The following is a 12,040-nucleotide window of genomic DNA, read 5'->3' as shown; positions in this document are numbered from 1 at the left end:
CGGACCCCCTGAAGTGAGAGTTCTGGATGGTTGTGAGCTAGCTGATACGGCTGCTGGGAACCAAATTCAGGCCCTCTGGACCAACAAGTGCTCTGGTGCTAAGCCATGTCTCCAGCCCCGAGAAATCTCAGATGTCTTGAGCACTTTATCTACATCTTCTATACTCTTATCCAGAAAGATAAGGCAAATGGGGAAGTGGGTGTTAGCTATTGTTTCACGCTAAGTTTAACCTTACAAATCACTCAAATATTTCTAAACAAAAGTGAATGTCAAAGTAACCAACCCATAGAAATAGTTTAAATAAAATCCAAACACCTAATCTACAGAGGAGAGGGGGGCTTTTAAAAATCTGCCGGGAGGACCTCTGTGAGTTTGAGGCCAGTCTGTCTACATAGTGAATTCCAGGACAGCCAAGGCTGTGTAGAAAGACCCTGTCTCAAAACAAAACAGAATTAAGCAATACCTTTTTATGAGTTACAACACAAATTATTAATTCATCATGTTAGTAGCTGGAGAGAAATCTTCCTCTCACATGGCTCTGTCCTTTAACGTCTCTAAACAAACAACCAGGCTCAACATTCTGTGTTGCTTTATGAAAAGCACTAAAAACACAATGCACAAAAATCATAATCTGAACTACAGAATCGGCTCTCTTTGTGAAATCAGTTCCACCAAGTGTGTAAATATTTATATGTCATTCATGTTAACATCAGCATTTTCAAGGTCAGTATTATGTTCGTTCAAACTCTAGGAGTCATACATTTTTATGATATTTTTAACTTCTGACTAAAGCCTCTATCATCACAAGATGCTCACACTGTTTACAAACATTCAGAAACAGCAGCTGGTGTTCTTCTGTCACATCTTATTACAATAAATAAGAGGAACAATTTTAAACTCCACGTATATACTTTCTCACTAATGTGTTAACAGTCTCTTTAACTTAAAAGCTTTCTCTCGTGGACAGCTCAACGGGAACTGCCTCTGATAAGAACTCTGGTGCCCTGATTTCATCACTTCCCCTTGGTGCGGAGGCCCGGCAGTATGCAGAGCAAGGGGAAGCAGGCTATCAGGATGAGACCTGATCTGCTGAGGAAGAAGGTCGGTCTCCTCCTGTCAGAGGCCTAGGGGAGGGGAATAAGGCTGAAGAGGGAGGGAGGGCAGGAACAGGAAGATACAGGCAAAGGGATAACATTCAGGATGTCATCTGAATAAATTATAATAATTTTTTTTAAATTGTAAAGCTTTCTCTCGAGTTGATAAAGAAGCAGGAACACAAGTAAATGTGGACACTTTGGTACAGGGCAGACAAGGTAAAAAATAAAGAACTTTATGCATGTATATTTGAACTACCACACCAAATGAGTCAAATGCAAAGTAAAACTGACCCTTTTTACTTTTCAAACCATTTTCAATGCCTTTTCCCATCTCATTCAAAATAAGACAAAAACCAGAAACTTACCCACACAGGCATTGAGGAATAGCCAATCAGTCTTTTTCATCCTATTTTTAATCTGTTTTAGCTTTTTAAAGTCCACTTCAAGCTCCTCCTTGCTACCAACAGCACCAGCCAATTCAATCCTCTGAAAATCCATTTTCACTTCAGAGTCCCGTTTTGTAGTGGGAGGTGATCTTCTTTGGCTATTACCACTACTGCAGCTTCCCCTCCATCGAGCTCTGTCTTGCTCATTTATTATTGAAGAAGCCTCTTCAGTCTCTGCCAACTCTATTGCTTCAATGTTATTAGGTCTGGGATGATCACAAACAACACACTTTTTAGCCTTAGCCCAGTTTTCATATGTGCAAACAGAACAAGTCCAATGCTGGGTCCTTGTATTCAGTTTATTTCTATCATTATATTCTTCACAAGGATCAACAGAAAAAGCAACTGGTCTTGAACCAGATCCTGAGGATTGAGGAGATTCTGTGGGACTCCTGGTCCTACGCTGGGATAAGCACTGGGTACATCTGATTGCTCTTGGCCAGTTCAAATATGTACACATGTGGCATGACCATTTATTTGCATTTTCCATGCTGTATGAAGACTTGACCCTTGGTCTTGCACTAGAGTCTGGACATATCAAAGGACTACTTCCACCTTCAGTACTGGAAGGATCCCAATCTCTACCAATATCACTTGAACCACTTTTAAATGGATCTTCTGTAATAATTGTTCCACTGGGTCTCTGGGCACGACACATAGTACACTTGATTGCAGACGGCCAGTTTTCATACGTACAATATTCACAGGCCCACTTAATCCCATGTTCTGACATTGTGTACTTCTTGAAGTGAGTTATGTCAGGCAGGAAGCTATAAATAATTAGGACACTGTTATTAAAGTAATAGCTACATAATTCCACCTCTGAAAATAAGCCCCCAAAATAAAAATACCTTCCAATTTAGAAAATATATGTTTCTTAAAGAATACATGCAAAACTTTTTATTGAATTATTCCATTTTTGTTTTGGGATTTCCAGAGAGATACTAAAGATAAATTCCCAAAGAAAGCTCTTAGATTTCAGAATTTAATGAAAGTTTACTTTGGACTGCTGAAAGTGATAAGAAAGAGATGAGTACAGACTTGTTATATCAGGGAAGAAGATAAAAATAGGTGAGTCACTAATAGAAATTACTCAGCTTCAGCTCAGCTGTCACCATTAGTTTGGAAAAATAAAAAAGACTTGCAGGCACACAAACCAAATAGTACCTTAAACACATAACCACTCACAAATTACAAACCATGTGGATTGTGCTATTTGTAGTACTCTAATCCATGAATTCTGAAGATCAAAGTCTTTCCTAATTATCCTTGCTAAGGGAGAAAGAAAAATAGCTTCAAAGTGCTAATTGTTCACTGTTTTTAATTAGCACAGACAGAAAAGAAAAATGCTGAAGAGCACTGACCACAATTAACAAAACAGCAAGATAAACTAGAAATTGTTCTGATATTCTGTATCCTCAAAATCTAGTTATATTTGGAACATAAAAAGAAAACCTCCACATCACCTATACTCTTAGGAAATTCTAATAGACAGACCAGCTCTAAGAAAACTATTAGCATAATCATGTCAATCTACTTTCAAATGTTCATATTTGATATCTGAAAGTTTAACATACACTAAAAATTTAAATTACATTAAAAACAGAATTATTTTTAATAAAGGCGTGTGATGGCACACGGCTTTAATCCCAGCACTCAAGGCAGAGGCAGGTGGATCTCTAAGAGTTCCAGGCCAGCCAAGTCTACAAAGTTAAGTCCAGGACAGCCAGGACTGTTACCCAGAGAAACCCTGTCTTAAAAAACAAACAAACAAAAAAACTTGCAATCTTAAAGGTCCCAGAAGCTGGGAGGGCTGGTGTATGCCTGTAGTCCTAGCACCTAGGAGGCTGAAACAGGAGGATCTTGAGACTGAAGCTAGCTTGAGAGACAAGTGAGCCAATAAATATTCCCAGGGCTCTACAGTGGACTTACTAACACTACACTGTAATGAAGACTTCATTATTTAATGACAACTAATTCATAAGTGAAGCAGTTTAGATGGCAAACTTAATGATATTTTAATTACTTAAATTAGAGCACTAAATAACCTCTCAGTTTTTCAATCTGTTCTTAATTTGGTACCTCCCCATGACCTATTTTAACCAGGAAAGAGAAAAGGTTCCTAGGCAAAGTTATAAATAATTTTCCTTCTTTCTAAACCTGGAAAGCTAAGTCACTTTATAAATGTATTCTGCTCCTACCTATCAAATCTACACCCCACATATACAGTGACCTTTGGTAAGAGGACAGTTTCACCATAGAAAGGATACTATTTGATAGCTAAAATAAAAAATCACACTTACTAAGGTTTTAGTTTCCATGCTATAACCTCCACCTTGCACATGGTTACAATAAAGGTAAATCAGACCAAAGACAAGATTCAATCTTCATGCTGGCTCAGACTCTGACTTCCTCGGGAGATACTGCAAAACGTGTAAGTGGTTCTGTCTGACTGTGAATAGCTATTCCTGTAAAGGAGACCAAAACTGAATTTCACTTACAGCCTTCTATATTCAAAAGTATTTTTAGAAAGCCTTAATTTTAATCAATTCTATTTTAATTATACTTATTTTAATGACGTACTATTGATAATTTTACTTTAACACAGCAATAAAAACAGCTAATTTATTGGGCTGATTAGCCATGAGAAGGTTTCCTAAATAATGTGGCATGTATGTGTACAGGCACACGTATGCATGTTTCCTTATTTTTTGGAGCAAGGGTCTCCACATGTGGCCCAGACTAGCCTCAAAATTGTAGTTCTTCTACCTCAGCTTCCCAAATACCTGTGGTTATAGGCATGTACCAATACAACCAACAATATTATCATGTGTCTGAGCAGTACTGAGTCAATTCCAATCTGTACTACTGTAAAGAAAAGGTAAGACGATCCAAATAAGCAAAAACTAATTACTTATAACTTTAGTTTTAAATCTTTTTCTGTTGTTATTGTATTTGTTTGGGGCTTTTCCCGTTTCTTTCAAAACCAGATGATTTTAATTATCTTGCTTGAACATTTTTTTTAATTTATGTATATATGTATGGTCCATGTATCCATGTGCATGTGTCCATGTGTCAGTATCAGTGTCTGTGTGTGTGTGTAAACACGTACTTGTAGATATAAACGTACATATGGCAGCCTCAGGTATCATCTTGAGGAATGCCATCCACCTCCTTTGAGACAGGATCTCTTACTGGCCTAGAGCTCACCAATTAGACTAAACTGGGTATCAGTGAGCCCCCAGGAATCCTCCTGTCTCAATCTCCCCAGCACTGGGGTTCCAAGAACACACAAACATACTGCCTTTTTACCTGAGTACAATGCTTTACCAACTAGGGCATCTTCCCAGCCCATTGCTTAAATTTTTAAATTTTACTTTATACACACTGACTGTATACAATCTGTGATATCTGAAAGTATGGTTCAATAGCAGGGAATTATAATCCTACAAGGATACATAAAGTGGACAACAGAAATGTAATTCACGAGCTGGGCGTGGTGGCGCACACCTTTAATCCTAGCACTCAAGGAGGCAGAGGCAGGCGGATTGCTGTGATTTCGATGCCAGCCTATAGTTCCTTCCTTTAGTTTTTCAGAAATGAGAATTACTTATTCACGCTATTTGAAATTATAATGAGCATAGAAAGTTACCATAAGAACAAATGTCAGCTGGTATGGTGGCACATGCCTTTGATCCCAGCACTCAGGATGCAGAAGCAGGCAGATCTCTGTGAGTTCAAGGCCAGCCTGGTCTAGAGAGTTCCAGGGCAGCCAAGGCTATTACACAGAGAAACCCTGACTCAAAACCAAAACAAACCAAAACAAACAAAAAGAAGAAGTGTCATAATAAACATATACTAAAGTAATTCCAGTATTTCATTTAAAATGTTTACATTCAAAGTCCATGCTTGTTTTGATGCTTCTTTATATGCGCTTTTATTGAATGTTCAACTAACAGTAATGTAATCTTATTTTAGCTAATCTCCAGGGAACCAGTGCACTGTTATAACATCCTTAAATCTTCAAGGCCAAGAAAAATAAACTGCCATTGACACAGCCACATTAAAGCAAGATGGCTCCACAGGTAAAGGCTCCTGCTGCCAAGCCTAATATGGGTTTACCTGGGGTCCACATACCAGATAGAGCTGACTCCTACAAGTTCTTCTCTGGCCTCCCCATGCTTGCTAAAGTATACATTTCATAGTCACACAAAATGAATTTTTAATGTAATAAAATTAAAAATAAAAATAATCATAACAAGACTGGCTTAGAGGTAGCACTCAGTGGAGATCATGTCACCCATATGCATGGCCCTGAGTTAAATTCCAGCCCTATATAATTATCATCATGACTATTCATAAAAATGCCTTTATAAATGAAGAATAAACAGCAGCCTAATTCCTGCCCATTTTGAAAACACAGGTAACTGCAATTCCAAACTGAAATTCAAGGAAGACAAAAGAAGAACACTAGATTATTTTTTATAGAGATCAGTACTCTGGGAGTTGAAACACAACAAGCTACTGTGTTTTAATAACTGAAAGCTACAATCCATTAGAGAAGCTCATTCAAAAGAGACATTCATACCTGTGGCAATCAGTAAATCAAAGAGCAAGGACAATATGTGATTTTTACATTCCTAAAAACTGACACTGTCTTTTTCTTCCAGATTTGTCACAATATCTCATAAGGTATATAAAAATTATTTTCATGGCAACTAGTTCTAAGAAGGATTTTGTTTGTGTGTCTGTGTGGGTGTCTGTGCACATTAAGTGCGGGTGCCTGCAGAGGCCAGAAGAAGAACTACTACAGCCAGCTGGAATCTGGAAACCAAAAACATTATATGCTCTAAACCAATGAGCCATCTATCCAGCCCCAGCTCTTAAAAGCCACAAAGCCAGCCTGGTCTACAATGCGAGTCCATGATAGCCAAGGCTACACAGAGAAACTCTGTCTCGGAAAAAAAAAAAAAAAAAGCCAGTTGGAAAAAGAACTGTGCCTAAATATCATGCTAAGCTAACATATTATAGTCATCTAATTTCATAAGTTTAATTCTCCATACAATCTAGGTTTCCAAATTATATCCAAGGACTCATATTCCAATTAATTGGTACAATAAGATCGGTATAACAGGGGGTCTTGTTTGGTTTTTGTTTGTTTGTTTTTTGAAACAGGGTTTCTCTGTATAGCCCTGACTAACCTGAAACTCTGTAGACCAGGCTGGCCTCAAACTCAGAGATCCGCCTGCCTCGGCCTCCCAAGTGCTGGGATTAAAGGTATGTGCTACCACCACCCAGCAATAACAGAGTTTTTTTAAAAATATATTTTATTAATTTACTCATATTACATGACTGTGACTGGGGGGACCTCCTCCCCCTGTATATGCTCATAGGGTATCAAGTCTCTTCTTGGTAGCCTGCTATCCTTCCTCTGGGTGCCACCGGGACTCCCCATCCAGGGGACATGGTCAAATATGGGGCACCAGAGTTCATGTGAAAGTCAGACCCCACTCTCCACTCAACTGTGGAGAATGTCTTGTCCATTGGCTAGATCTGGGTAGGGGTTCGAAGTTTACTGCACGTATTGTCCTTGGCTGGTGCCATAGTTTGTGCAGGACCCCTGGACCCCAGATCTGCCCATTATAATGTTCTTCTTGTAGGTTTCTAAGACGCTCTGGATACTTCTATTTCCCCATTCTCCCATGCTTCTCTCACCTAGAGTCCCAATAGGATGTCCTCCCTCTGTACCACTTTCCTTGGGCTAGTATGCAGATATAAAAAAATATGGAACGCTTCATGAATTTGCGAGTCATCCTTGCGCAGGAGCCGTGCTAATCTTCTCTGTATCGTTCCAATTTTAGTGTATGTGCTGCTGAAGTGAGCACAACAGAGGTTTTTAAAAGATTCATTTCTCCACAGAACTGTATGTGTTACATTTGAACCAAGTTAATATTTTTCTTTCTCTATCTTTCTTTTTTGTTTTGTTTTTCGAGACAAGTTTTCTCTGTTTAGCCTTGGTTGTCCTGGACTCCCTGTGTAGATCAGGCTGGCCTTGAACTCACAAAGATACCCCTGCCTCTGCCTCCTGAGTGCTGGGATTAAAGGCATGTGCCACCACATCTGGCCTAACATTTTTTGTTGTTGTTGTTTGTTTTTTGTTTTTTTGTTTTTGTTTTTTTCGAGACAGGATTTCTCTGTGTAGCCTTGGCTGTCCTAGACTTACTTTGTAGACCAGGCTGGTCTCCAACTTATAGAGATCCGCCTGCCTCTGCCTCTCAAGTGCTGGGATTACAGGTGTGCACCAGCACCACCTGGCTCTAACATTTTTCTTAAGAGACACAATTATGTCCATTTTTGTTTAAGTCTTTATTAGGGCTGGAGAGAGAGATCACTGGTTAAAAGCAGTTGGTGCTCTTGAAGAAGACTCAAGTTAAGTTCCCAGCTAGTGCACATATATATGTATAGGCAAGCACTCACACCTAAAATAATTTTTAAAATTATCCTGCTTAATTACTTAAGCCTTATTTATGAAGTATTACTAAACACTTAAGAAATAAAGCCACGCCTGTAATCCCAGCACTTGGGAGGCAGAGGCAAGCAGATCAATGTGAGTTTGAGGCCAGCCCGGTCTACAAAGCGAGTCTAGGACAGCCAAGGCTGCACAGAGAAACCCTGTCTCAAAAAAACCAAAAGAACAAAACAAATACCAAAAAGCCACATGTAACTGAAAGCATTGCTTGACTCTAAAGCCAAAATTCCCACTCAATTTCTCTTTTCTCGCCTCCTTTAACACTGTCTTCCTTACAATAGTCATAAGGAAGAACAGTGGTGCTACAGCAGAATCCTGATGACACAGAAAACCCACTAACTACAAATCTAATCTCATTCCAGGGCTCAGATAATTTATCAAATCCCCCATTAAACCTTTTACCTTCCTCTCACAAGGAGCTCCTATCCTGATTTCTCTCCAGTTTCCACAAATGACACCATTCATATCCCTGTACCCAGCTGAATCACCTTGAATTCTGCCTTCTGGCCAATTTTTTTCCCAATGGTTTCCATCTGATCACTTATTTGCTTCCACTCCACTGGTGTCAATCCTTCCTCAGTTCAGATAAGAACTACTATAATAGACTCCTAAGCATTTTGTTTTCTAAATACATCCAGCTGACTTTTACCACAGCAATCCTCTTTCTGAAGCTTTCTCTTAACAATATAATCTCTCAGCTCCCCCTTGTAACACACACAAGCCCTCTCACTCACTTTCACACACACTACACATACCCTCGATTTATAGACATGTCATCATTCCCAAAGATGCACACATGAAGTCACTGATTTAGTTATGTTCATCCTTAAAACTCAGTTACCTCTCATCACTTTCATAGGACAATCTCAGATCACTCCAAGGGCATTTCAAGCAACCATGCTGTTACTGACATGTGAACTTACTGTATTTCCTCTCAATATTAATTTCTGGAATATCAATTCATAACTTTCTCTTACATAATTCACTCCCACCAATTTTCAATCAGGGCAGCAAAGGTTTCTGAAACTCTATCTCAGGGAGTTTAGAGACAAGGCCTACAGACCGGTACACTGTACTTTATAAGACCAACAAAATACAGATCACATCACATTTAGCAACCTGGAAAAGCAACAGTAATGTTTCTGAACAATCTCAGAAGAAATTAGAGAGAGGTCAACTCCATGGATATAACTGCGTAAATATCAAAACCTCAGTGAAACATGCTTGCAAGATAGTATTAAGTGGTAAACATTAGGACTTTTTTGCTTTTTGTTTTTTAAAGCCAAGCAAGATAGTGCATGTCTGTAATCACAGCAGTGGACTCAGAAGACAGAAGGACAAGCAGCACCAAGCCGAACTAAGCTACACAGGCAAACATAGCTGAGCAATATAACACATGCCTAGCATGTTCCTAGGCTAGCTTCTAGCTCTGAGTTTAATTTCCAGCACCCACCACTATTTAAAAAAAAAAAAAAAAAAGTGCCAAGACAAGGTACTGGGAGGCCACAGCTGTCAGCAAAGCCAGAGAAACCAGAAGGAATCCTATGGAATACAATGAAAGACAACACTTTACCTAAAGAAGTTAAAATTCATAATGCCAAAGTCCTTAAAAACAAACAAACAAACAAACAAACAAACAAAAACTCTAAGAACCAGAGACCACCTCCCACCCCCACCAAGGATAACTGGGGTTGAATTTTCAGCCAAGAGATTTTGAAGTTCAAGTCAAGTTGATTTAAACAAAGACTAGAGTTCATGGTTGACATATCTAAGATACATTTCTATCTGCCTGGTTAGATTTTAAACTGGCAAAAGCTAGTAATACCTGTTTTCCCCTTACATCTTACGATGGCAGTTTTTTAAGTATCAGCAAACATCTGAAGTGTTTCACTGCAAATCCTAATCTTTACTGTACCATCCTTTCATTCCATTCCCCCACCAAAATATATGTTATGAGCTGCAGAAATAGCTCAGCGGTCAAGGGAAGTATTACTCTTCTAGAGGACCTGGGTTACATTCCCAACACTCACATGGTAAACCGTCTGTAAGTCTAGCTCCAGGGGATTCAACACTCTCTTCTGGTCCCCACAGGCACAGGCATACACACAGCGGTGAACATATATACAAGCAGACAAAACTTCCATACACATAAAATAATAAATTTTAACTTATAAAAACTTAAGTAAATATTGACTCATGGCTGAAATCCCAGCATTGATAAAAGTACAGGCAGGAATATATTCCAGATGCAAACTTCCAGGCCAGCCTGAGCTACATAGACAGTGTCTCAAAAATAAATGAACATGCATTGCATAAATGCAATGTAACTTATAATACAAATAATATAATTTGCATAATAAAATTATAAAACACTCTATCCCTGTAACTTTAGTATTTGGAATATGAGTAACTTATGGGAAAAATATTGTAACTATAAAGTCTGTCAAACAGCACACTCTGGAGCCCGTGGTCCTATGACCCACAACTAAGCACACTGTTCTTACTAGACTTCAAGAACTGCCTTTGGCTTTCTTCTATTTCTCATTAGCTATGCTCCCTCGATCTTTGTTGGCTTCTTTCTGATCTCAGGCACCAAGAGGTCCTTGATCAACACAGCTCATACTACCAACTCACTCTCTTAGGAATCTCAATAGATCTACGGGTTTTATTTTTTATTACATTTATTTGTTTGTTTATGTGTATGTGTAAGTGCACACAAGCATTCAACAGCACATATACGTGCATGTCAGAGGACAGCTTTCAGGAGCCAGTTCTCTCTTTCCACTATGTGTGTTACAGGGATCAAATTCAGCTTTGGGAGCAAGTACCTGTATCTGCTGAGCCATCTCACTGGCCCCAGACTGTGAATTTTAAATACTACATATATGCTGATGATTCCCAAATTCTATTTCCAGTTGGTCATTCTACCCAAGTTCAAAGGAATGAATCCAGCTGCCTTCAGAGTATCTATTCAACTACTTAACATATATTTCAAACTGAACATATCCAAAACTGAATTCTTCATGAGAATTTCATGCCTCTATTTGTTTGTTTGTTTGGGGGGTGTTTTTTTGTGTTTTTGATTTTTGTTTTTCAAGACAGGGTTTCTCTGTATAGCCTTGGTTGTCCCGACTTATTTTGTAGACCAGGCTGGCCTTGAACTCACAACTATCCACCTGCCTCTGCCTTCCCAGTGCTGTGATTAAAGGCAGTGTGCCACCAAACCCGGCTTATAATTTCATGTTTCTACACTTCAATTTAACTACCAACAGTTTAAAAGGACTAGTCTAAGAATAATAAACTACTCAATAAATATTTGTTCCATTCCTTGCTATCTAAAAGTATGTCATTTCACACTTCTGCATTCAAAATCTGAGCAACCTTAACTACTATGACAACTCATGAGTTGATTGAGTACTGATACATAAAGGGCGTTAAGTACAAATTTTTTACATTCACTAATTTTTGGTAGTGGTACTAAGGAATAAATCAAGGCTTCATATGTACTAGCAAGTATCCCTGAGATATAGTCCCAGTCAACTAAGTATCTTCAAAAAATACTATTTACATGTGAAAACAATGTATAATCAGTAGATATCGGAAAGAGCTGCCCTTCCTCTACAGAAGTCATTATTATGACAGAGTCACCTGTTGTCAAAGAAGACTAGCCTGACCAAATCTGCTGAAGCCTTAAGAGTGTGAAAAATAGGACAATATAACAGCTATCAGAATAACACTGGCCACACCAGCACTACGCCATTACTTAACTGAGGCAATTATCCATACTACTACCAGAATATGTATCTTTATTCCTCACAAACCTGTCTTCTTTTGTTTCTTTGTTTTGTTTTGTTTTTCAAGACAAGGTTACTCTGTGTTAACAGCCCTGGTGTCCTAAAACTCATTCTGTAGACCAAGCTGGCTTCGAACTCACAGAGATCTACCTGCCTCTGACTCCCGAGTACTAG

The 12,040-nt window shown here is 38.7% G+C and overlaps 1 protein-coding gene and 1 non-coding gene across 3 annotated transcripts in view; both read right to left on the bottom strand.

Moving 5' to 3' along the window:
• The window catches only part of Zranb1 (zinc finger RANBP2-type containing 1), a 60,855-nt gene that overhangs the window by 36,775 nt on the left and 12,040 nt on the right, over positions 1 to 12,040 (bottom strand). Inside the window, exons 2-3 of one of the 2 annotated variants that reach the window (XM_051145461.1) lie at positions 3,847 to 4,011; positions 1,463 to 2,313 (exon numbers count right to left, since the gene is read on the bottom strand). In XM_051145461.1, coding sequence (XP_051001418.1) covers positions 1,463 to 2,313; positions 3,847 to 3,887 — 892 coding nt within the window. In that variant the 5' untranslated portion in view covers positions 3,888 to 4,011. The remainder of the gene's footprint in view (positions 1 to 1,462; positions 2,314 to 3,846; positions 4,012 to 12,040) is intronic. The other variant, XM_051145462.1, reaches the window with a different exon arrangement.
• LOC127190252 (U6 spliceosomal RNA) lies at positions 7,322 to 7,428 on the bottom strand. The gene has a single exon (XR_007830749.1). It is a non-coding gene; the product is annotated as a U6 spliceosomal RNA (small nuclear RNA).

Source organism: Acomys russatus, chromosome 5 (assembly GCF_903995435.1).
Source record: "Acomys russatus chromosome 5, mAcoRus1.1, whole genome shotgun sequence".
NCBI lineage: Eukaryota > Metazoa > Chordata > Mammalia > Rodentia > Muridae > Acomys > Acomys russatus.
Note: the sequence above shows the minus strand (reverse complement) of the source record. Positions and strands in the feature narration are given on the sequence as shown.